The sequence below is a fragment of the Rhinolophus sinicus genome, chromosome 14, assembly GCF_057876585.1.
Source record: "Rhinolophus sinicus isolate RSI-liver-muscle chromosome 14, RSI-T2T, whole genome shotgun sequence".
Classification (NCBI taxonomy): domain Eukaryota; kingdom Metazoa; phylum Chordata; class Mammalia; order Chiroptera; family Rhinolophidae; genus Rhinolophus; species Rhinolophus sinicus.
The window spans coordinates 47,064,286-47,089,102 of NC_142514.1; the positions used below are offsets into that span (position 1 = coordinate 47,064,286).

At 42.5% G+C, this 24,817-nt stretch overlaps 1 protein-coding gene across 1 annotated transcript in view; it reads left to right on the forward strand.

Moving 5' to 3' along the window:
- Window positions 1–2,288: 2,288 nt before the first annotated feature.
- The window catches only part of CACHD1 (cache domain containing 1), a 210,117-nt gene continuing 187,588 nt past the window's right edge, over window positions 2,289–24,817 (forward strand). Inside the window, exon 1 of the mRNA XM_019731624.3 lies at window positions 2,289–3,161. Within this exon, the coding sequence (XP_019587183.1) occupies window positions 2,916–3,161 (246 nt within the window). The 5' untranslated portion in view covers window positions 2,289–2,915. The remainder of the gene's footprint in view (window positions 3,162–24,817) is intronic.

Below are 24,817 nucleotides of genomic sequence, written 5' to 3' on the forward strand. Positions count from 1 at the left end.
ATTGAGCTTTGTTTAGAAGTTTGCAAAACTCTGATGTCTTTGCTGATAATTGAAGGCATGGATGTACTTGAGAGTTCTCAAAAAGAACCTGAAAATGAATTTAAAAAGGGAACATAGGGTTAGAATCCTGAGAAATAGGACTCCATGGTGTCATGCGGGGCGGTCTGCAGAGTCTCAGCTCCCGCTCCCCACATAAGAACACAGGACACGGTGAGGCCAAAAAGGAACACCCATGGAACCATAGGCAGGGGAGTCATACCACTATAGTCTCACTGGAGGCTGGATTCACAGGACGTGCGACCTGCTGTCTGCTTTTCTGCCAACTGACTGACTCCCCATTTGCTAGCTGCAATCCGCAATCCACACTCCGCCGCTTGCTAGCTCAGCCCCCATCTTCTTGCTAGCCCCCATTTTTCTGCTAGCGTAGCCACAGCAGTTATATTAGTGGCCAATGGCTCACTGGTTACAGCTGATGGCCAACTAGCCACAGCGGATGGCCATCCAATCACAGTTAGTGGCCATTTACTACCTGAGCCAGCACCTTTCTATGTGAGGCCGAGAGCCTGGAAACTGCACTCCTGGAAACTGCACTCCTGGCTCTGTCCCCACACATGGAATAACAATATACAAAAAATATGCAAAAAAGAAGCCAAAGGAGTTTCAGAAAGATAGCTTAGACATGTGTGACAACTTTGGTGACAGTAACCTTGAAGATTCCAACACAAAAAAATTAATAATGCTGGCTGTCATTATTATTATTATTTTCTCTTCCACTTACACATGGACTAATATGTTTTGCTTCACTGATTGATTAACTATCAGGTGCAATGGTATAACAATAAACAACCAGATGTTATAGGATCATCTATCAAATGCCAATTTAACTCTGGGGATGGAAGATGACATGTAGATTTTTTTTTTTTTTATCCCATTCATTCAAGAATCATTTTTAACAGCACCAACTTTGCGTTTGGTACTGTGGATGATGGAAAGGTGGATTGGTCCCTGCCATCAACAGGCTCACCTTAGTTCCCATATGTGTGAGTTATATAAAACAAAACAGTTATATAAAACAGATACTAAATGGTGGTGCTGCAAGAGTTCAACATGCCTCTCGCAGGAGGGCATAAAGTAGAGAATGTCACAAAATGAAAGAATCGTATAGCAGAGACAATACTGACTGGGGAATTCAGAATAGAGAAGCAAACACTAGGTACAATGGATCAGGGGACGCTTACAGGAGGTGCATTTTGCATGCAATGTTGTCAAGGAAGTAAAACAGAAAGTTTTGCTGTCAAGCAATGAGAACACTAAATCGAGGTCCTAGTCCTGTACCACCTCTGCTAGGTCGCCTTCATCTTCCTGGGCATGGGTCTGTTCTCGAGGAAGCTACAAGCAGCAACCTTGCAAGGCTTGGAAGGAAGAATGGCGGCTTTACCACCACCGCCTCCCCCATCCACTCTTTCCAGGTGCTTCCAACAGGTGATTTCTCAGAGAACCTGAGCCAAGGAGGCAGGGGGTGAAATAGGAAGGTTAACTTTGCCTCCCCACGCTTCAGAGAAGAGACGTGTGGGGCGAACTCCAGTTCAGCAGCTTCGTGGGTTTGTTTTTGTTTTTGATGGGATCAGATGGTTCTTTTTCAAAGACAGAAAGAACTATGTGGTGTTTAAGAGCAAGAGCTTTGGAGTCAGGTTTGTGCTTAAATTCTGGATCTGCCTCTTATCCCCTGGATGACCTTCAGCAATTTATTCCACCTCTTAAGCCTCAGTCTTTGTTACCTAAAAAATTGGGATAAAGTTATGTGCCTCATAGGGATGTGGTGGAGATTAAAGGATAATGTACACAAAACCCAGAGCACAGTGCCGGGCACAGAGTAGCTGGTTAAAAAAAGAAATCTGTTGATCCAACCGGTGCTAAGCTATTGTTATTCACGTCGAAGAAAAGCAGTGGACGCACAAACTGCAGTCCCCTCCTTCCCAAATCTCTGCCCGGCCGAAAGCCAGCGTCCTAGACCTTAAAGGGACTTTCGATGGGTGGAACCTTGAATGGGTGGGATCCCGGAGTCCCTCGCGCTGGTGGAGGCGGTGAAAGCTGGGGTGGGTGGCTGTCCCCGGCAACCAGAAAATCCAAGTGACCCCACCCCTGGCTGGGCTGGTACCCGAGGATAGAGCCTAGTCTCCAGCCCCCGGCGTCTCCGGGGGCCGGTTCTGGGGCGGGAACCAGGGAAAGAGAGGAGGGGCGACTGGGGGAATTTCCCCGCCTCTCTTTCTGGTTCCATAAATCACCGCAGCCGCGGCGGCGGCCGAGCCGGGAAGTGCGCGGAGCCGGAGCGCAGCGTGGTGGCACCAGACACCTCCCTTTCCCCCCACCGCTTTCTTTCTTTCTTTCAGTTTTTTTTTTTTCCAACCTCCGCCTCTCCCCCCTCGCTCGGGTGGTTGCCCCAGCCCAGCAGCCTGGTCACCACTCCGCCTCCGCTGGGTGCCGCCGCCCGCCCTAGCAGCCGCCGCCTCGCTGAACAGGGACTCCGGGAAGGGAAAGCTCGGCGGCTGCCGGCTGGCTGTCCGACTGTCAGCCCTGCGGCCGCGCGGCCCGCGCCCCCGGGTGCAGGTACCGCCTCTCTCCGAAACACCCGCCGCGCCACGGGGGCTGTGTCGCTGCCGGGGTCCCGGGAACCTCTCCCGCGGCCGCTTCCTCTCCCGTGCACCGCGGGAGCCCGGCGATGGTGGCCGCCCGCGCTCCCGCGCTGTAGCGGGGCGCCCCCTAAGTTTGGAAACCGCCGGGGAGCGGAGAGGCGTCTGCACAAGGGGAAGAAAGTTTTGCGGGGTGCGCCGAGCGGGCCCTGGACGCACCTCCCGTTGCTCCCTCCCCGCTTCCCGGCGCCTGGAGCCCATCGGCGGGGAGTGGGGGGAGGCAGCATGGCCCGCGAGCCGGAGGAAGAGGAGACGGCGGGGGCGGCCGCCCTGGCCCGCGGCTGCCCGGGCTCGCCCGGCCGGACTGGGGCCGGGGCGCAGCGGCCGTCCCTCTGGCTGTTCTGCGTGGTCGCGTGCTGGCTTTTGGGCGCCGTGGCGGACGCTGACTTCTCCATCCTGGATGAGGCGCAAGTGCTGGCGAGTCAGATGCGGAGGCTAGCGGCCGAGGAACTGGGGGTCGTCACCATGCAGGTAAGGGGTCCCCATTGCGTCCCGAACTTGCCAGGCATCCTGTCTGTCTCCTCTGCGCAGAGCCCCGTCCCCAGTACAGGTCCTCTTTGACTGTGCACCGACCTCTCTGGCATGCATAGACCCCCTTTTTCTGTCGGATACCTCTGTTCTCTGAGGTTAGGACCCCCTAACTACATACCATCTCTTCCTTGCACTCAGGTACCCCTCCCTTTCTCCTCTGCAGAAGCCCCTGCCCTTTGTACAGAACCCACTTTCCCCCCTCACAGCTCCTTAATCTCGGCAAGGATTCTCCGGTTCCCTCGCACCGCCTTCCCTAATTTGCACGAATTTCCCCGCAGTCATGTTTGTACCCCCTCACCCCTGCAAACTTCCCTTTTTGTGTACCCATCCCTGGGCGGATGGCTCCGCCTGGCTCGGACGATTTTCCAGGGCCCCCAGTCTACCCCCTTGGTCACCTTCTCGTGTCCCCCCATCGAAGCGCATCGATGGGCGCCTCAAGGGAAGGCAGCAGAACGTGCGCAGCTGCTCCTGGGCCACCTGGGTCCCGGTGGAGGGTTGCCCCGGGAGCTGACTCAGTTCTCTTTCCCCTCCCGGGTGCATTGGGGGAGGGGCTGGCGTGGTAGATTCCTGGTAGATTCCAGACTCTCGTCTTGTGTGGGAGACTTTTTTTGTTGCTTTTTGCTGTTGCCATTGTCGTCAGCGCGCTGTCCACTGTACAGTTTTTGTTTTGTGTATGCCTTTGGGGTGGTGGTGAAGTGGGGGTGGGGGGAACCGTGAATAAGGTCCCCATTTCTCTAGATTGTTTAGTGTCCGTCCTCCTCAGGAGAGGAAGAGGGCTTCAGGAAAATGAAGCGCGGCTAATAAAGAATCCTGAAGATGTTACGAGTAACCAACAGGAGTAAAAATTGCTAAACAGCAAACCGCCGGGGGATTCTATCCCGCCGTTATTTTAACCGACTTGGCCGAAAAGGCCCCCTCGATTAGGAGAGATTGAGATGACAAGTCTGAAACCTTTGCTGTGACCTTCTTCGAGAAAACAACCTCATTCTCTTATGCATTCTAACAGCAATAATGGTGATGAATGTGGTCTTCGAAAGAGCGAAGTTTCCAAGAATGTGTTCTTGTAATAGGTTTCTGAATTCGATTTTACTGTGACCACCCTTCCACTTCCCACTGAGAAGGAAAGGTGTTTTGAGTCACTTTGGTGGGATTCGTGTTTCTGACGTCTTTTTTTTCTTTTTTTTTTTTAACCTCCCTCCCTAGTCTCCTCCCAGAATGATACAATTTTCCTAAAGCAAGTTCCGCAGACCTTTTCCACTGTAGTGAAAGAATATTGAGACTTGTTTTGTTTTTAATAGTGAAATGAGGTTGAAGAGTAAATGGTTTGCTTGGAAGATAATTCTGTACAGTATCTATATGCAGAATCCGGGCCCTGCCTGAAATGCAATAGAGTTGGCTTCTTCTTCATTTGCATGATAATAGACAAGCTTTTTAAAGTTACCTCATTTAACTGTCCTGTTCTATGCAGATTTTCTGGTTCAGATTCAGTTATAATTTTTTCCATATGTATTTTCTGATTTATGATGATTGCTGACAGAGTTCTTAGGAGTGTAGTGACTTTTGGAGGAAATGGAACTAAAATGTTAGGAAAAACTAGAATTTTTTTTTTTCCAGTGGTGAATGTTTCAATTCCGAGCACAAACAATTGTATTTTTGCATAGAGACACCTCTTTCAAGAAAGGAAGTTGAACATGTTGCTGTGTTGGACTGTGCTTGTAAGATTAGTAGGCATTTGTCATCTTCATCCCGTCACGAGGGCTGCACAAGGGATCTTAGGGTTTTTTTCCCCTCTATATAATCTAAGGGCTTGCTTTCTCTAAGATGCTGACAGCAGTTTTACTGTTTCTCACCCGATCCTTGACAAAAGGTGAAATCGGATCCCAACACATTGTCATTCAGGTAGGGATCCAAAGCAAATGTAGTTTTAAAAGGCTTCGCTGTTGAAAAGGAGACACTTTAGAAAAAAAGCTCTGATCGGTGGGGGGTTTGTGCCCAAATGGCCCTTTATCTCCTCCCAACTGGCCTCTTTCTAACACCTTTGCAACCTCATTGTGGAAACTGGCCTCCTGGGGACAGGGTTTTGTCTGGCAAAATGTGAAGTGGCTTCTCTTCTTTTGTGAATGGAGAAGCACATACTGTATTTAAATTCCTCTTCTTGAGCTGTATATTGATCTGCCACTTGCCTCCATCTGGGAAAATTGGGGAGTCTCTTTTAAATTTTTTAAAAGACTTCAAGCATTTTTTTTTTTTTTGGTAGGGGGAGGATACTTGCAAAATAAAATTTAAAGCAGATTAGATGTTTAATCATCAGAACCAAGATTTCGAGCCTCACATTTTCCTCTGTAAACCTCTGGGATTTGTTCAGTGGGTCTGAAATGATGTGGAGTTGGTTACTTAATGTGTAGATTACAGAGTCTTCCCTTGTGGAGTGTTGGGTTTTATAACAGTAGAGCTAATCTGTTATTCAGAGGTAGGAAGCCTCATGTGGACATTAAGGTGAGCGGGTCAGACTTCTGTGTGAGGGGACTAGGGAGAGCTGCGTGTCTCTTTTCAGGGAAAGAATGTCCTCCCTTGGTTAAGGAATTGTCTCCTTTCCTTTGACCTTGGCATTTCCAGCTCACTGCAGTCTTTTCAGGATAGCATCTTATTTGATGAGAAACTTTCTGTAAGTCAGTATATATGCAAAAAGCCCATTTTCGGGCTTTTAAATTCCGTGGCTGAAATTATCCAAAGACAATTTTTAATCTTGAGAAATTGCAACGTAGTCCTGAATCGAGGCCTGTTGCAGCGTTTGGAATGGCAGCAGATACTGCTCACAGGAGGTTGCAAGGGGTAATTTTACGAAAACAAAAACCAGGCCCTCTTTCAGCACTGTAGTTTCCCATGACATGGTTTTTGTGCTTGCTGATAGAGAAGACAGTTTGAAAAGCAGTCCATCTTAAAGATTTTTCTTGAAAAGGTTTTCTCATGGAGGCTGCCTGCTCTTGGGTTTTTTGGTGTTCCTTTTTAGTAATGAAGAAAATTTAAAAAAAGAAAAAATCTTTAAGTGATTTGCCCCAATTAAATTTGCTAGTGCCCTGGGAAAGCTGTGACTGAATACTGCCCCCCTGGCAGCAGACATCATACATCATGGGTAAAAGTCAAAAACCTAATCATCGTCTCCTCAGGGGTCTGGTGGAGGAAAGCCATCTATGTTGCAATGTGGAGAACAGGGAGTGGCTGTGTCCAGGGAGATATGCTTGTGCTTGTTCATTCATTCATGCAACAGGTTTTTATCAAGCAGCACGACAGAGTGGGACGAACTCTGTGCCAGGTTTCCAGCTTTGCAACTTACAAGTTGGGTGATGTTCATTGGCAAATTTGGGCATGGTTGTTCTTCCCAGAGATTTGCTCTGTGGACCTAATGGAAAGAGTGCATGTGAAGGCACCTGTTCATGTGAGGCTGGGTTTGGGAAATGTTGATGAATGTGGTTGTTCTTAAATGGAGAAATAGTCTTTGAAAGCTTACTGTGCACAGAGCACTATGCTAGGTGTTTAGGGGATTTACAAGGAGGTGTTCCAGAACAATCCCTCATGTTTACAATCTGGAGGAGAGGGTAAGATTGCACAGGTAGAACAGCTAAGTAACAATTCCTGCTTGTTAGAAGGCGTATCTGGCTCTGGGAGCCATTTCACCAGGCACTTATAAGGCCCATTTAACATTATATGACAATACAGGCTTCCTAACAGCAAGGGCCTGGCACACGGCCAGCGTGCCCGCCTTGATGTTAGCTCTAACACAGCTCTGCTGGGCATAGTCACTGAACTTGGCAGACACACCAGCAGGTTGGTCAGACAGCTGCTGTATGCAGCCTGGAAGGGGGTGGGGGGGGCCCTTCCAGTAGGGCCAGGAGAAATATCAGAAGCACAAACTAGAACTTCAGTGCAAATTAAAGAAAGAGTAGCAGTCAGGAAAGATGTGATTTGAGGAACTGAAGGGCTCAATGGGGGAGCGGTGTTGGCTGAAAATATAGAGCAATGTTGTAAATGTTGGCTGCAGCTGAAAGTAAAAGGGGAGGCCTTCTTTGTGTGCAATAGAACAGCATTGCCTAAGTTCATTGCTCAGTTTTGCAACGAATGTTCAAACTTTTGGTGGGGGTTTCTGCTCTATGAGGGGCCTTGGGTAAGACTAAGCTGAGGAGGTAAGGTGAATAAGGCCTGCCCTTAAGCTCTCAACTGATGGTGGAGACAGATACAAAAAGGTGTTAGATATAGGAGGTTAGTGAGAGAGAGGCGTTAGAATGCAGTGGGTTAGTGCCATGGTAGAGAGAGGAGCAGGGCATTATGGGAGTACAGAGGAGGGTTGCCCAAGCCCATCTTGTCAGGCCAAGGAGGGTGGCTACTCCTCCCTCGGCCTTTCAGTGAACTGTCCACACTCACAGGACAATGCCGAAAGCAGCAGCAGCCTCAAACATGAAGGATAACCAAATCAGTAGTTCCCCAGACTTTCTAATTTCCTTTGTTGGCACTGGGCAAAGCAGTTGATATATCTCAAATGCCTGAATAGAGCGTGGATGTGACTCTTGTACCTCTTCATATGGCCCTATGTCTTGTCTCATTTCTTTGGCTGTCACCCCTGGGGCTTCTGTGGTTATTGGACTTAAACACCTTGGTGGCTGTACTATAACTGCTGATATACAGTGATGTTTAGATAAGGTTTGCATTTTCCCTTACATTGTGTCCATCGTACCATGAATGGCATGTTTTAGGATGCTTTGAATGTGTATTTAGGCAATATAAAATTTTTTTGGGGAGGGAATCACCTGTATTTGCAAGTAAAGTGGTTTGATTGTGCCTTGTGTACAAGGTAAGCCCTAGTGGAAAAGCTGCTGCCATGCTTTCTTCTGAAATTGAGTATTTGGAGTAGAAGAAAATTGACCGTGGATGGATGACTCTGAGTTGAGGTTGGTAAGAGTGAGCTCAGGGAAAAGCATGTTGAATGATTTGTGATGGACTCTCCTTGTTGTGCTTAGGACTTCCTTCACTTCCTTTCTACTAATACCTGTCTTAGTGGGCATGCTCACCTGTGCTTATGTTTTTCCTGCCAATCACACTTGAGTCTGGAGGAGGGTCGGGGAGGGGAAGGAGATGGTTTCACACTTTATAACTTGGTGCTATTTCTGGTTACTATTTGAGGAGTTCCTTCCTTGAGCTTAAGTGGATGAGCAGACAGGAACCTTGCAGAACTCTGGAATTTTGGTATTATGTGCAATGGGATTTATTTTGCATCTCCTTGGTCCTGGTGTAAAAATGTGTTGACATTCAAAATACGAAGGGACAACAGTCTAAAGCATTTTTTTTTAATTACAGCTGACATTCAGGGACAACAGTTTTGACTCATCTAGTTATTAACTACCTAACGTCCAGCATGTTATTAAATTGCTCTGAACTTCAGTGTCATGCTTCACTGATTAATAGAGGGAAATATATTTTAAAAGATAAGTGTCTAGCACCAGGTCTCACATAGAAACAGTCAGTAAACAGAAATAAACATGGGACAGTCTGTATAGCGTCAGGGCACAGAACCTGGAAGGTAACAAACATGTAGGTCCCAAGCCTGACTGAAACTGGAATCTAATCCTTAGCACTTGCAGATTTCAATGTGGTCAGTCCTCTGGCCTAGGGGTTACCCAAGGTCCACGGACCTCAGGGATGTGGTGCAAAACCATCCTTTGGGCTTTATGAAGAAACTATTAGACCTGCTATTCATAGTTACTTACTTACCTTAAACATTTTTATTACAAAGATTTGAAAAATATTCAAAAGTAAATAGAATAACATAAAAATGTCCATGTATCTCTTACCCAACTTAAACAGTTTTTAACTGGTGGTCATGCTGGGTTCATCTCTGCCTCCCCCTACTCTTCCTCTCCCCCCAATATTTTGAAGCAAATTCCAGATATCACATAATTTCATCCATAGCATTTTTTATTGCATCCTACTTTCATTTCTATATTTTAAATGTTTTATAATATATGGTACACTGATATGTAGAATTTGAAACCCACGAATAAATACACATATTTTGGAGGGTATATACTTAACAATTTTTTGTAATGACGTGCTGTCGCTGTGTCCCCTAGCCCTTTACAAATAGCTGGTATCTTTTCCCAGCAACCTCCCCAACCTTCCAGATGTAATGCCCAAGCTTCTTTTGGAAAGTCCTCTGGGATGCCTTTTTTCCTCTTTATACATGCCATGTGGTCCTCATTTTCATGCTTGGCTTTCCCCACAAGGCTGTGAGATTCCATGTTTTCTTAGTGCCGTGCAGCATGGACCAGGTCCTCTCCTTACTGCGGTCCTCTCCTCCTCCCAGAGAAGGAAGAAGTGCAAAAGGGCTAAGGCCAGATTAGCATTAAGTGGGGAGGGTTGAAGAGGAAAAGCTGGAATGTATACAAATTTGTCTAATGATCAGTCTGTTAACAAATATTCACTGAGGGCTTCATTTTGCAGAACTGGAGGATGGGAAAGGGCAGGAGAAGCATAGGCTATCCACATCTAGTGCTTTTCATCTGAGTTTGTCTTATCAGGGAGGCGAAACCAGTTTGTATAGGTAAAGACAGTATAGAAAGGATGCTAAAACATGGAATCTAGGTTACACCCGGGGTTGCCGAATCTGACATTTACAGAGGTCAGTTAGACAACAGTCAGTTAGAGTGAGGTGGGCCAGGTGTAGGTCAGCAGAGAATGGTGTTTGCTATTGTAAACTGGAGGGTACCTGCCAGGGCTGAAGGGAGGCAGGTGCTACTCCGCTCCTCCAATTGTCACCCAGTGGCAGTGGCACTGTGGGCCCAGTGTTGCCACGTGTTTTTCAGGAGAAGCTGGATATCTGCTTTTTAGGTGAAATCCCTTCATTCTTAAAATGTTGGCCACTCATTCAGATTTTTCTCTTTTTTTTTCCAAACAACACTGTGTGGGCCAAACCAAACATGGATCAGGCCGGAGGCCACCGATTTGCAGTGTCTGGATTAGAATTATTCAGTAGGCTCCAGGAGGTAAAAATTCGTGTAAAGGTTCTGGGGAAGCAAGTTTCTGTGTAATCGAGAGGAAAACTTTCTGGTAGATGTGTTTCTAAATTGGATGGCTTTGGGAGATGAGTTCCCTGTCATCATAGTGACTTAAATAATTGTTGAATATTTATTTGGTGCCGGGCACTATGTTAGCCCTGAGATAGCCATCGTCAGTTCATTTCTGATGCAATGAATGTTATGAGAGAGAGGTTCCGGATGCTTGGAGAAAGTATGTCAGGGATGTTAACCTCGGTGGGGGTGGAAAGGGATGGTGGAAGGCTTCCTGAAAAAAGTGGAATGAATAGGAGTTGGTTAGTCAAAGAGTAGCCTTCCCAGAAGGCTCCTTTGTAATGGCACCTTTGAGGAATGGCAAGGTGCCATTACAGTCTGGAGTTTATAGAGAGCTAGAGGGGAGAATGGTGCAGAAAGAGGTCAGAGAAGTAGACAGAGGTCACATTGTGAGATCCTTGGATGGTTCCTGTCAGTTGAGACTTCTTATTCGGCAGGTAACAGAACACCCAATTGATACTGGCTTGAAGAAGAAAGGAACCTACTGCGTTACGTGATTGAAGAGTCTGTGGAAAATCTTTGGGCAGGGCTAGCTTAGGGCTCAGATCCTGTGGCCAGTACCCTGTTTCTCTCTCTTTGTAAGCTTACTTTCTTAAGTAGGTTCTCCCCCTTTATTTCAACATGGCTGGCGGTAGCTTCTTGTGCCTGACTCTCTTGTATTTGGAGGAGATGTGCTCTGGGAGTGAGGACCTAGGAATTTGGAAAAAGCTTGGTACCTATAAAACTCCTCTGTAATGATTTAGGATTCAGACACCACTAGCAGCCGCCAGCTGCCAGGATCTGCCCCGTATCTAGGCTCTGCCTCCCCAAGTTCAGGTCAGGGAGGGCCTGCTTTGTGGTCTCCCTGCTTGCAGGCTCACGGAAGGGCTGGCTGGCTTCCCACTCTGGTCTTGTGTTCTGCCCTGATGGGTTGTGCAAATCCAGTCTCAGCAGGCCTGCCCTTGGCATGCATTTCCTCCCTGACCTCTCAGATCCACAGATCACCGGGTGCCATGAGAACTGGGAGGGACCAGAGAGAACGTCAAATCTATATCCCGCATCTTATAGATAAGAAACAGGCCCTGTGGGGACAGGGTCTCTGGAGATCACACCAGTAGTAAGTGGCAGATGGAACTCAGGTCTTGGTCTTGGGGCTCTTGCTTTTTGACCCTTTTCACCATATGGCGCCATCCTGTGGGAACTCTATTTTCCCAAGAGAAGGTTGCCTTAAAATGGAAAGCAACATCGACTTAATTAAGAGCCTTTACATTCCTCTTTTGTAAACAAAACTAAAATGTTTGACTTACTTTATAGCTGAGAATGTAAAGCTGATAGTCTAATTTGACAGCTAATTGGGGTTTTTAAAAATGTTATTTAAATACCTAGAAGTCAGTAAGCCATTGAATACAAAAATTCTGACTTACTACAATGTTTTTAGATTTTTTTTCTAAAGAGCAGATTTAAATGGTCAGTAGCTATTTATAATTGTGAGTCTGTACCACCGAAATTATTATTATTTTTTTATTAGAAAGGTAAAGAATAAAAAGAAAATAAAACTTTAGGAAAGGAACAACGTTGGTTTTTTTTTTTGTTTTTTTTTTTGGTGTTTGTGTAAAAGCTACAGAAGGAAATGCCACCTGTAATTTTCAGGCAGAGTTCTGCTTTGGAATTGAATTTTAGGACCTGTGTCTCTCTCCAGTCATTCATAGGTCACTAGAAATATGAAGTCCTTTCCTTCTTTCTTTCTTTCCTCTTCCTCCTCCCTTTTCTTCTTTGTGTGTGTGTGAAAATTGCAATAGTATTATTACTTTGGAGGAGTTGTTTGATTTGATAATGAAACAAAATGGGATGTCATGTGCGTGTGTCTTTACCTTGCCCTCTTTGTCCTGACTTCAAATTTCCCCTCCTTCAGATTTCCACAGCCGAATGATTTCTGAGTTAGTTACAGTTAGAAAAGTTCCTACACACCAGAATGGATCAACTGAAGAGAATCTTATGGTCCATAGTTCTCTGGAAATAGTGTGCTTTATTGTAATTGTAATTGTAGAATAGAAGCCACTGGAGAAAATTCTTATCTGTTGTACGTGATAACGTCTTGGTTCTTGTCCAACCATAACAGTTATTTTAAAGACTGTCAAAGACCAAGACTGCAGCACTTTTTTTTTCTTGATTCCCCTTGGATATTTTCTTAAATTTTATTTTTGAATGGCGTATTTTCAAAGCTACTCCGAGGCCCTGGTGGAAGGGCAGTGAAAATCCATAAGCCAGTGAGAATCTGAATTTTTAATTAGGCTTTGAGTTGTTTCTTCAAAGTGTGGAGACATCATTAGTGATGTAAGTCTTGTTGCATTAGCAGAGACTGACATTTTACTTCAAACGGGGAGAGTGCAGCTGTCCTGTGCAGATAAAAGTTGCCAAGTGCAGAATAGCAAGGTGGATTGGTAGATAATTAGCTGTCCCACATTGCTGCAGTGTGGAAGAAGCCTGCCAGTCATGGGCAGGAAGGAGGAATTATTAGCGGGAGAAAATCCAAGTGTGTCATAAAGCAATTTGGAATCACTTCAGCTGTGGCAGAGCTGATAAGGCATATGTTAAGGAAACAAGACAAACTGAGTGTAGTATATGATGGCCAACTTTCTCTTTTTAGAAATCTTAATTCAAAGGAGGAATGGCCAGAAATGAATGATCCACAAATACACCGAAGTACAGATTCATCCGTCTGCTCTGACTCCATATATAAAATAATTAGCCAGCTTAAAATAGTCTTCATATGTTCATGTCACTTGAAAATAAAGTGAGACTTCTATGTAGGGAAAAAAAAAATCACAGGGGAGCCATAAAGCCTTGACAATTACTGTGCTGTGTAATAATAGCCTTGAAGAGATATTTGAAGAAGAAGTTTTGAAGTATATCCCTTTCCTCATATAAGTGTTAACAATATTTATCAATGGTCTGAGGATATTTTTATGGCCTTATTGGTGGAATACTTGTGTTTATTTAAATGTTCTTAAAAGCTTTTCTGTGATCATCACATTCATCTCTGGGAAGTGAGAGGTGTAGAAAGACCTATTGGGTTTCTTGTCCATCCTCAGTCATTTGCTAACTCAAATGAAATTTCATGGGACTTTCTTGTCCCCTTGGATTGCTCCCTGTGCTGCTGCCATGATACCGGACGCTTTTGTCCTAAAGTCCAGGCACATATATTGATTGGCTTTCTCCAAGGCCAGTGCCTCTCCTGGCAGCCCAGAGACAGGAAGTGCTAAGTGGTTTAGGTGCTGCGTCCTGCCTGGATAGTATCCTCTCTGAATGAGAACTGCCCTTGGCCAATGCAGGAGACCCAGTTTCTTGCTCTTTGCTGCTTGTTCTAGGCCCTCCCCGACACTGGGTTGTTTGCTGCCCTGAGCAGTTTTGGAGAAAGCCGGGAGAATTGAGGTTTTTGGTAATCTTGGTTATTGGATCCAAGGTTTGTTTCACAGACCCTACATACATGAAATGGCAATCTTTGCTCCTCGGTAGCCTTGGAGGGGACTAACCCCTTGCTGATTGTAAACCAAGCTCGTTTGTGATGGGTTGAGATCCTTGGAGATAGTGTAAATTCAGGTGACCATCAAGAAGGCCTGGATATTTTTATTTGCATACATGTATATTCAGACAACGTGGGCAATAGTTGCAAACAGTCAAGCTTTATACAAATAAGAATTATTAGAGCATGAGCGCCTGCAAAAAAGAGCCCAGGTTTATTTACCTAGATAGTCCTGATATGCTTAGCACTGTCTCCAGCATATGGACTCAAAATGTCTAGACTACGGAAATTGTGTGCTCATGTTTAAACAGTAGACTTTGTAACTTTCCAATAGTTCCTATTCCTAACTTTTACTACTATGTTTCATGTGTTAATTTCATTATTTACACTATGTTTCATGTGTTAATTTTATTATTTACTCTAAACTTAGAGTAAAATGACTTGAGCCTTTACTTGCTACTAAACATTTAAAATGTTTCAGATGAGTGAAAGTGTCTAGCAGAGTATCAAGCACATTGGAACTCTATCAGGTGCTTCTGGTGTTTAATTTCTTTGTGTTAGAGAAAGTTGGGGGTACGGTATGTATGTTGAGGAACTTTAGGAATGTAAAACATACAAAAGTGTGTGTGTACTTGTAAATTATGTACTTAGAGCTACTTTATCCTAGAATTTAAATTCCTTGGTAAATTTGCTTAACAAATATTTATTGAGCACATACTATATGCCAGGTACGATGCTTGGATTTGAGTTTGTGGTTAAAAAGAGAGAGACAATCCCTGCTCTTATGGAGTATACCACCTACTAGGGGAAATAGACATTAAAGAAAGAATTATACATTTTGAATAGTGTTATGAGGGAAACAAGGACTATTAGAAAGAGTGCCAGGGAGAGACTTAAAACAATATGTCAGATACGTCATTTCTCTGCTTAAAATTCACTAAAGGTTCCCGTCTGACTTGGAGTAAAATTCCAAATTACAGTGGCCTTCACAGCTGGATGTGATCTGGCCCCTGAAACCTTTGTGGCCTCATCTCTTACCTCCCCTTCCCTCTCCAAGCTGCCACCCTTGACACTCAGACACTGTTCCTCCAACACTCCACGCACATACCTGCCCCCAGGTAAGCTTTGTATTGTTCAGTGCTGTTTTACTGTAGTACTATGCTTGGCACTAAGAATTACTCAATAAATACTTATTGGACAAGGGTGAGTAGGAGTGACAGCTCTGGACTGGGTGGTATGGGAAGGAATCTGAGGGGGTGATGGAAAGGATGAGCCAATCATGTGTGAAGATAGGGGCTAACAGAAGAAGGATGAGCCAATTGGGAGGAATTGGGGGCTAACAAGAAGGAGTAGCCAATCAGGGGAGGGACTGGGGGGCTAGGAGAAGGAAGAAGATCCAATCAGAGAGCATTTGGGGGGCTAGCAGGAGGGAAAATCCAGAATCAAGAGAAAGTTGGGGGACTAGCATTTCCAACAGAGGGACGAGCCTGCTCGGAGGGCTTGAGAGACAGGGCTTTGGCAGACTTGGAGAACTGAAAGAAAGCTTAACATGCCAGCAGAAGGGTGATGCAAGGGAGGAATTTGGATTCTTATTTCTAATCAGTGCAAGTATAATTGTATCCTAGTAACTCTTTTAGTCATGCCTGTTCTGATAAAGAAGGGTAAAGATACACGGTGAAAGGGCCTGGATCTGTAGAGGCCTGGAAGTTGGATAGTCTGTGGCAGGCCATTTGTTTCTCTACTCCAGTAGAGACAGAAGGGTGACTACAGCTTCACTAAGATATAGCATGGAGAAAGTATTAAAACGAAGCTTCATCATTCCATATCTAGAATTAAAAAAAAAAAAAAAAAGACTCATGCTTCCCATGTTATTTCTTCTTTTTCTTTGCAGAATAATAAAACTTGTAGAGCCAACTCTGAATACAATATAGGCAAACCTTGCATTTTGCTTTATTGCGCTTCTCAGATATTCCTTTTTTTTTTTTTTTTAAACAAATTGAACGTTTGTGGTAAACCCTTCATTGAGCAAGTCTATGGGCACCAACAGGCTCAGATGGTGTTTAGCATTTTTTAACAAAGTATTTTAAAGTATATACTTTTTTTCTTGTTTTTTAGACATAATGTTATTGCACACTTAATAGACTACAGTATAGTGACTCTTATCTGCACTGGAAAACCAAAAACGTTCTTGTGACTTGCTTTATGGTGATACTTGCTTTATTGCAGTGGTCTGGAACTGAACCCGTAATATTTCCGAGGTGTGCCTGTAATGAACTCTTGCAGTAATGATTCAGATGTACTTCCCCCCACCATTGTATTACATTTATTAATTGATCGATTGATTCATAGATTTACATACAATAAAATGAACCCTTTTTACCTCCCTGAAAATAATAATGATCAATTTTTAATATGGCTTTGAAACTTTAGAACCAAAATCTTGTGAAGTGTATCAAACATTTTTTTTTTCATTTTTAAAGAATTGTGGTAAATATATATATATAACACAATTCTCTATTTTAACCATTTTAAAATGTACAGTTCTTTGGCATTAAGTACATTCACAGTGTTGTGTGACCATTGATCACCATCCATCTCCAGAACTTTCTCCTCTTCCCAAACTGAAACTCTGTACCCAGTGAACAATAACTCCCCATTTCAGCTTCCCACCAGTCCACGGCAACCACCATTCTACTTCCTGTCTCTATGAATTTGACTACTCTAGGTACCTCATATCAGTGGAATCCTACAATATTTGTTCTTTTGTGACTGGCTTATTTCATTTACTATGTCTTCAGAGTTCATGTATGTCATAACACGAATCAGAATTTTATTCCTTTTAAAGGCTGAATAATATTTCATTGTATGTATATACCATATTTTGTTTGTCCATTCATCCATCAATGGATGCTTGGGTTGCTTCCATCATTTGGCTACTGTAAATAATGCTACTATGATCAGGGGTATACTAATATTTGGGTCCCTGCTTTCAATTCTTTTGTGTCTATACCTAGAGTGGAACTGCTGTATCATATGATAATTCTATGTGTAATTTTTTTAGAAATGGTCATACTGTTTTCCATAGTGGCTGCACCATTTTTAAATTCTTATCAGCAATGCACAAGAATTCTAATTTCTCCCCATTCTTGCCAACACTTTTTAAAAAAATAATAGCCATCCTAATGAGTGTGGAAATGTACTCTTTTCGAAGTGGCATTCCATGAGTTTTGATAAATGCACAGTCATGTAACTATCACCACAATCAAGATACATAGCAGTTTCATCACCCCCTCCAAATTCTCTTTGTAGTCAGTCCTTTGTAAGACAAAGACACAATTTCTTTGTAGTCAGTTTTCCCCCACTCTCTCACCTGGAACCCCTAAAAACCATCTCCAGCTTTGTAGTTTTGCCTTTTCCAGAATGTAAAATAAAATGGATGCATTATGGTATGCATTTTGAGTCTGGCTTAATAAATTTAGCATAATGCATTTGAGATTCATCCATGTTACGTGTATCAATAGTTCATTCCTTTCTGTTCCTGAGGAGGATTACATTGTGTAGGTGTACCGCAGTGTGTTTATCCATTCATTAACTGAAAAACATTTGAATTTTTTTGAGGTCATAAATCTATAAACAATCCTATATGTTTATCCATGTACAAGTTTTTGTTTTAATGTATGTTTGCCTCTGTCTAGGGGTGGAAATACTGTGTCTGTGTTAAATGTATGTTAAACTTTGTGAGAAAGTGCCAGTCTGTCTTCCAAGGGGGCTGTATCATTTGTATTCCCTTTTGCAATGTGTGAGGAGTCTGATGGCTCCACTTCCTTGCCAAAACTTGATCAGGTCAGTCCTTTTAATGGAGGCTATTGTAAAACGTGTGAGATGGCATTGCACTGTGGTTTTCATGGGCATTTTCCTAATCAGTAATGGTGCTGAGCATTTTTTTATGTGCCTGTTTGCCATTAATTGTGTGTGTGTGTGTGTGTGTATTTTTTTTTTGGCAGGGGGGAATGTCAGAACCTTTGCCCATTTTTTAATTGAGTTGTTTCCTTATTGATTTAAAAAAACAATTTACTGATTTTATTAAGTTTGCAGATTTGTACAATGATCACTACCATTCAGTTTTATAACATTTCCATTACTCCCAAACCTTTTTATGTGCCTGTTTATTGTTGTGTTCTGAGAGATGGATTTTTTTTTTTTAAATTCAGGTCTACTTTTTCCCTTATAAGTGCTGAGTTCTACTAAAAGATGTGTGTGTGTGTGTGTGTGTGTGAGAGAGAGACATTGGGCATTGTCCTCACAAGAAGTTGGCTTTCATTACTTAAAGAATAATGCCCGGATTGGAAAGAATAAAGCAATCCAGGATAGATAAAAATCTTTAAAACAGAGTTGTTAGTATTGTAGTGTTTGTTTTCGGCCAAAAACAAAGCATTATTTAGAAGTTTTGGTTAAAGCGGCCTGTGTAGATCGTTAGTGTTACTTAGTCAATCAGTTAACCTGCTGGTAACCACTGATGGAACTCCTGGTGTGGGGGGCGGTGGTGAGCAGACAGAGACCCTGCCTTTGAGGGGCTTACCTTTTAGAAGAGGGAGATAGATATTTAAATATGCAAAAATTAAATCAAGATAATAATGTTGGACCCTGCTTAGTTCTATGAAGGAAATAACTCCGTGGTTCCCTGAAAATAAGACCTCACCGGACCATCAGCTCTAATGAGTCTTTTAGAGCAAAAATTAATATAAGACCGGGTCTTATTTTACTATAAGACCGGGTTTTATAATACGATATGATACAATATGATACAATACAATATAATGTAATATAGTACAAGACCAGGTCTTATATTAATTTTTGCTCCAAAAGACGTATTAGAGCTACTGGTCCGGCGAGGTCTTATTTTTGGGGGAAACAGGGCAGTAGGTTAATGTGGTCTTCAGACGAGGCCTGGTAGGGAGGGGGGCTGCTGCTGATGTTTGAGCTGAGGCATGAATATTGTGAGGCAGCCTGGGAAGGAGCCGGAAGCACAGACCTGAGAAGAGGATGAGGTTGGTGTGTTTAAAGGGCTGACAGAAGGTGCTGAAGGAGGGAGGGAGTGAACGAAGATGAGAGATGATAGGACCCCTGTGGAGACCAAGGAGTTTGGGTTTTATTCTGGCTGACATGGGAAGCCAGCCATTGGAGGATTTTAGGCACAAGAGTGACGGTGGTTGACTTCTTCTGTAGAAATATCCCTCTGGCTAGTGGGTACCCTGGTTGTATGGGAGAGGGTGGGAATGGGATGGGGAGGAAGAAATGGAGGCAGGGAGAGTAATGAGGTGGTATCGCCACATGGACCTTTGTGATTTATTTTAAATATGATGAAACTGTATTTATTGAATGGTTTACGTCAACAAGGGCCCACTGGTCTGAGGCTGTGATTTGAAAGAAAGCAGGACTGCTGCAATAGAATAAAGCTTCAAGAAAATAAGACTCTTCAATATAGAAAGTCCAAGGCAACATTGATCATCTCTTTCATACTTACAAATACTCTCTGTCAAGAGATTGATTATTAAACGCCGTCGAGGTCTTAGCTTCCCGGCAAAGTAACTTTTGACAAGTCCTCTTTTCTCTTTCAGAGCCTCAGTTTTCTCACTTCATATACAGAAAAGTAATCCCTGCCTCAACCCTGGGTAGGTTGTTAAGGGTTGCAATTTTGTGTATGTCATAGACTCATCATCATCCTCTCTGATTCTGTTAGGATGTTTTGGGTTGCAAGTGACAACCCACCCCAACTCAAACTGCCTTCAAGGATAAGACAGTTTGTTGGCTTCTATCACTTAAAGGCTTACAAATAGTATGAGCTTCAGGCCCCATCTGATCAGAGCCCTGGCTCCAATTTTTGCCCCTGTTACTCTCTTGGTTCTGTAACCCTCTAGGTGTTAGCCAGTCCTCAGGCTGGTGTTGCCTGTAATACAATGAGTGCAGTGATTCCAGGCCTCTCAGGGGCACAGCGTGCTGTTTAGAAGATGCCTTCTTCCTCCACTCATTGTAGGAGGCCTTGGGATCACCCTGATTGGACCTGACTGTGGTTAGTGGAATGCAAAGGATGGAATTACATTAATAATGCTGGAGCTGGGTGTGAGGTCCATTCCACCTGCATCTCATGACTGTTGCATAATCTAGTGATTTGGGCAGCAGGGAGAAAACACAAATGTTCACTACCATTATTACTGTTATCATTCGAATGGCAGTAGGACGTGGGAATGAGTTTTTGATCATTTTGGCGAGTGTCTTCATTATGCTGGACTCCCCTTTAAAAAAATTTAGTTGATTATTTACTGAGCCCCTGCATAAAACATAGGTAGTACTTGATGGTGTCATGTTAACATGATAAGCTGTGACTGTTTAATCTATTTAGTTAATGAAAGAATCCAAATCAATTAGTGTAGAAGGCAATTTTAATACTTTATATAGTAGAATATAATTTTAGCTTTATGTGAGGTGATTATAATTTAGAATTGCCCATGCCAGTGTAGTTTATATTTTGTAAACATATTATTACAGATACATCTTAATAACATAATATGTTTCATGACACAAGGTTTTTCAGACACAGTCATGTTTCTAAGAATCTAATGGCAGATACTTTTTAATTTGTGTTTTGCAAATTTTGTTTTATGACCAATCTCTCTTTTCCCATCCCTAATATCTTGTTTGGCTGTTTCTATTCCATGTTGACTTTTAGAAAAGTCATGAAGAGAATTGTTACTTTAGGATGTGGTTATTAAACAGCCTACATTTAGTTCATTTAGTGATTGAAACTAAATAATAGTTATTATATTTGCAAATGAACCTAGATACACATTTTATTGGATTTTAATGATTTTTTATTTTAGAGATTTATAGTTACAAAAACAATTATCTATTTTGGACAAAGTTATCAAGAATTCATTGTTTAGGGAATCGCATGACATAGTAAAATATTACCAAGGTGGTGAAATATGATACCCATTTTTAGTTTACCTTCCAAAAATTTGTCTTCTGTTTGATCTGATTCAAACGTTATAGGATTTGAATGTAACAGTGAATTTCTTGCTGAATTTTCATTTAGCATGTTTATAAATTATTGAAGTAAGGGTTTGTGGTGCCATTTCCCAAAATATCTGACACTGAATCAAGAGATGGGAAGCCTGCAACCGTAAGTTCTATTGTTCCTCCATCCATTCTTAAAACACATGTAAAATGTGCGTGTAATCTACCACGCTGTGTGCCTTAGTCCATAATTTTTGGGTATTTTCCATTTTACTAGAATTTGATTTTTATACAGCAGTTCTTAGTTATGAGACTAAGATCAAAATTGTATAGACAGACATTGGACTATTCTTAGTTTTACGATTACCTTAGAATTCTATCAATGCCCTTCAAAACGTTCATATCACTATAAAACACCTTTAAAACTTTAGAAATGATTCTTGTACCTAAACACTTTAACCAGGAAAATTAAGTAAATCATAAAATAAGTAATCCTTCATTTTGCATATATTTAATGTCTACTGCTAGCTAGGCATTCTTGTAGATGCTGAAGACAGAGTAGTCAACAAAATACAATCCCGCTTTCCTGGAGCAGACATTCTACTGGGGCCGTTAGTCCACAGGCTGGGGCAGTGCGGGAAGAGGGTCATTTCAAGGAAATTATGCAAATACAATGGTCAGGACATTTCCTTGATGGATGTGGATGGGTCATGGGCCTGGAAGGATTGCTGAGTGATAAACTCTTCAGGCTAGTCTCTCCCAAGTCGCATTTCTTATTTATGGCCTTTTTAGAAGACTCACAAGTGACCTATAAACAATTACTATGCTTTACTCTTCCTCTGCGTGTTTCCTATAAACCCTTAACTTGGATTTTTATTTCTTTTTTTCTAACTGAGCTGCCTGAGACTTACCCCATTCGCCAGTCTCCTCGGACTGTCCTGTCAGGAAAAGAGCTGGGGGTGGATGCTTGCTTACCTTCTTGGAGGCTTTGTGGATCTGCTTCAAACTAAAAACCATTTTTCAGTAGTGCAGAGGGCTTTCCTGAAGGTGACAAGAGATGTCACCGTTCCAGTAGCCTCAGTTTACAACAGTCTACTTTCCAAAGCTCATTTCGAAGTCTGTTGTTGGGAACAACATTCACCCAGAGGGGTTACAAAAGCAGACCCAGTTCCCAGGCCATCTCACAAAAGGCTGTTTTGAGAAACTCAAGGATTTTAACAAAAGCTTTCTCACTGTCCTTCTGAGCTTCAAGTTTCTCACTGTGAAAATTGGGGGTATATTTGTAGTTGTAGGGTTATAAGAGAAGGTCTGTGAGAATATTTGGGCACAATGCCTGATGTCAGATGTCTCACAAAGTGTTAGCCTTTTCTTTAGGAAGGGATAGGTCGCTGGGTCTTCAGCATTTAATGCTCCACCTGTCACTTCTAGGTTTTGAGAAGCAGTGAGGGTCCTGGATGTGTGTGGATGAGAAATGAGTAGGATAAATATCCTACCTTATAAAGGCAAGGGAAAAAGGAAACGTTATAATATTATTAGCTGCTATTTATTAAGCATTGATTGTGTGCTACATTTTGTAGTACAGGTGAAATATTGGCTATTATTATTTCAGTCAGACATAGCCCAGTGGACTACGCTTGTTGCCAAAATGTCTATTCCTAATAGCTTTGGCCAACGGGGGTGGTTCTTCCTCAGATACAAATGGCTCTGTCTCAGCCCCTGCCCACTTCTCTTTTTCAATTTAGTCCCTGTCTCTAGATCAAGAATAACTATTTGGGAACATTTTTGTCCACCACTAAGCAATTTCAGCAAAAAAGGAAGATGCTTTTCAAATTCCTAAAGGGCAGAACAACCTTCTCCCTGGTACTGCAGGTCTCACTGGGCCTGGTTTCCTCTTGAAATGCCTCCCTGTGATGTTATAACTTAAAAGATGAAGGTTCGTTTGATCCAAGCCCAGGATTTTGTTGGCTACAGGGTTTTTGTTAATAGAAAACACTCATGCACCTCTGGGGGGGAGAAATTAAAGCACATACTTCTTCCTCTTTGACCTCTGAACCCTTGCCATTTACATCAAACACTCGCTGGGAGAGAAGGCTAAATTAATAATCTGTGATAGCTCCGTCTCTAACAAGCCTCACTTTAAACCTGGCATTTTCTCCTCCAGCTGATGAGTTTCCATCTCTCAGAAGATGTGTGTGCCCTTCAGACATCTGAGGGGAGGAGGGAGTGTACTTTGTGTTAGCAGAGCCCTGGGCTTCTCACAGTGTTCTCCATTCAGTGAGTTTCAAAAATGTCTTGTCTTTCAAGAACAATTACAAAGTAGTTGAACAAAGGCTGAGTGACTTGGCTTCTGAGCCTCAATTTCTTTATCTGTAAAATGGTATCTTCATTTGGTGAAGACCAAATGAAAACATGTATATAAAATTGTTTTCTGTCATGCTTTTCAGGTATAACTGCTTATTCTCAAGGGATGCTCACAGATGGTGGTGGTGGAATTATAGGTGCAGAATAACATTTCCTTCTTCAAAACGTAGGACTGAAAGCTCCTCGCTATTTATTGGGTGGGTGCAAAAGTAATTGCGGTTTACAAGGTTAATAATTGCCAAAACTGCAGTTAACTTTTGCACCAACCTTAATATTTTCAGTTTAACTTTAATCCTATGAGGTCTTCATGTAAAAATTAAAAGAAAAATCTAGAAAAACTTTGCTTAATAACTTTAAAAAAGTAAGTCAATAATCAAACCTATCTTAAGTCCATAGAGATCAGTATGATATGACTATATTAATGACTCAAATTTATTTTTGGTTTGGGCAGGGTTTGCTTTCAAATGGCCCAAACTTTACATGTTCAGTCCATGAACGTCAAAATCCTCAATATACTAACCCAACACAGTGGGAAATGAGGTACCTTTCTTCAAAGACTGCAAAATTATCAATAATTTTATAAATTATTACAAAATTATTAATAAAAATGAAAAAAGAGACACTAGTTTTTTGTGTGTATTAAAATCATATACTACTATCTTTTATTTCCTTAAAAGAAGATATCTTTCCTTGGTTTTCCTTTTTGACTAAAGATGGTTTGAAACTCTAGGACTCTCAAAATATTTCTCCATGAGTTTAAAAAGATAGGGACCTTTTTTTAGAAGTTTGGAATAAATGAAGAAAAAATTTTTCGTCTGGGAAGCATGATTCATTTGGGAGAAAGATGAGGGTTGAAGAAGATATTCTACAGCTGCAGTATAAACAGCCTGTAATTGGGGGCTGTTTTATCCTTAAGGGAAAGGCCACTGGAAACCTTTGTTGCTTGAGGAATAAGGGCATTTTTATAACTTGAGAAACACAGAGGGAAGGATAGCTTTTGTTCTGACAGCGTGGACTTGTGTTCTCCGTTAGTTTCTTAGAACAGGCCTTGAGCAGCAGCTCTGACCTCTGTGTCCCCCCTTTCCCAGTCTTCTTCCATGTGTCCATCTAATGCCTTTGGACCAGATGGGTTCTGACTCCAGACTCCCCAAGCTCATCTCACAGGAATGTGTTTCCCTGCTCCTGACAGGAGGTAACTTCCCCTGTTTTGAAATTGTTTGTCACACAAGAATTGTAAACTTCCTTTGATGGAGTACCTACCTGTACCCAGGGGCATTGTGCTGGCACTTCACTACCTGATTTCGCTTACCTTATCTTTAGATTTAACATAAGTATAAAAGATAGCCCTGTTGCTGGAACTATCTGTGTGTACTGTGTGGTTATTTATCATCTGGAACAAATGCTATCCTCAGGCCCATTGTTTTGTTCTGTTTTGTTTTGTTCACTTGGTTCAATACTGGTGAGCGATAGAAGGTATTGTGGTGTGAAGAGAACTTTGGGTTTGTCCTTGAGGACTCAGTTATTTTCATTGAATTAGTTGTCTGTAGTAAGTCTAGTTTCTAATACTAGAACGTCATTCATCTCTGTTTTCTTACACTTCT